We start from the raw sequence: 1377 nt of genomic DNA, 5'->3' as shown, positions 1-1377 counted from the left end.
TCCCCATGGGAAATAAAAGGTTGTAACACCGATGTTTAAGTAGGTAGAAAATCCGAAACTGGTCTCCAGGTGTCGATGAAGTCATTTGCATAACCTCCAATGGAGCAGCTAAGGTTGTTTTCCTGGGTAATAGGGCTATAGCGGTGGAGATACTTTACTCGGCCCCCTTCGACCTGGCTTCGTCGTTGGAAGTAAAGACAATAAGGTGGTAGCTCAATTTTATAAGCTAACAAATTCTAAAATAATAAGCGCGTGCTGGAATGATGTTATTATAAATAAAGATGGAAGCTTCGAAGAAACAGAAAGTGCGAGACATTCCCTTTTCACCGGATATAAGCTTTTGCCAGCTTTAGGTTCAGGTCTATCAATATCAACAAACAACAACTCTTCTTCATCGGCCTCCCATTAAACAAATCACTTGCTTGTTTAATTCCCTTGGTTTCTTACTGTTGACGGAAAATATGTCCGCTGATAAGCCCGAGAGTAGTTCAGCATCCGAAGATCTCGCCCTCTTGGACTCTATTAGCCACCGTATTCTTGCTGATGATTTTGAATCTTCTTTCACTTCTTTAGACGACGTCGTCTCCTTCGACCGGCCACCACCTTTACATGGTGGAACTACTTCCAGCTTCACCAGCCTTCTCCTCAAGAATTCCACTCTACCGTTAGACATTGACGATGAATTTAGCTTTGCGTGTCCTCCGCCTGGAAAAGTGGATACGCCGCCGCAGGAGGTGAGTGAAAAAAGGTTGCAGTACAGGGGAGTGAGGAGGAGACCGTGGGGAAAGTACGCGGCGGAGATAAGGGATCCCGAGAAGAAAGGATTGAGGGTTTGGTTAGGAACTTACGAAACGGCTGAAGATGCTGCTTTGGCTTACGACAAAGCCGCTTTCAAGATCCGTGGATCAAAAGCTAAGCTCAATTTCCCTCACTTGATTGGCTCAGGTAGCATAGAACCCGTAAGAGTGGGTCCACGGCGTCGCTCGTCACCTGAGCCGTCGTCTTTTTTATCATTTTCCGCCGGGGATAGCAGTAGCTCGACTACACCGATGCCAAGAAATAAGTGAATTAACTAATGGCTTGGTGGCTGATGCGAATCCGATGGCGGTATATCATTTAATTTTATCTGATTAATTTGCTTTCACTTTTCAAAGCATGAAATGTCATTAAGGCAATCAAGTCTTATAGCCGGAGAATTCCTAAAAAATAATAATTACGGGCGTGGAAATGTAATTGATTTGAAATTGAATTATATCACATGAATAGAGGAAGGCTTCATGTTTTCGCAATTAATCTAATTTTATTATCATTTCAAATACATTGTGTTCAGCTTTTATTTTATTGTTGTTTCTAGATTTTATTGAGTTAATTGCATCA

The 1377-nt window shown here is 42.4% G+C and overlaps 1 protein-coding gene across 1 annotated transcript; it reads left to right on the top strand.

Annotated features, from left to right (window-relative positions):
• The first annotated feature begins 435 nt into the window (after positions 1-435).
• Positions 436-1167, top strand: LOC120164217 (ethylene-responsive transcription factor 13-like). Its single transcript, XM_039173976.1, has one exon. The coding sequence runs from the start codon at positions 462-464 to the stop codon at positions 1065-1067; it is 606 nt and encodes a 201-aa protein (XP_039029907.1). The 5' UTR covers positions 436-461; the 3' UTR covers positions 1068-1167.
• Positions 1168-1377: the final 210 nt, after the last annotated feature.

The sequence above is a fragment of the Hibiscus syriacus genome, unplaced genomic scaffold (assembly GCF_006381635.1).
Source record: "Hibiscus syriacus cultivar Baekdansim isolate YM2019G1 unplaced genomic scaffold, ASM638163v2 tig00111506_pilon, whole genome shotgun sequence".
NCBI lineage: Eukaryota > Viridiplantae > Streptophyta > Magnoliopsida > Malvales > Malvaceae > Hibiscus > Hibiscus syriacus.
The sequence above is the reverse complement of the archived record's forward strand: the minus strand, read 5'-3'. Positions and strand labels throughout refer to the sequence as shown.

Coding starts and splice junctions, on each gene's coding strand:
- LOC120164217 (XM_039173976.1), top strand. CDS start 462: ATGTCCGCTGATAAGCCCGAGAGTAGTTCAGCATCCGAAGATCTCGCC.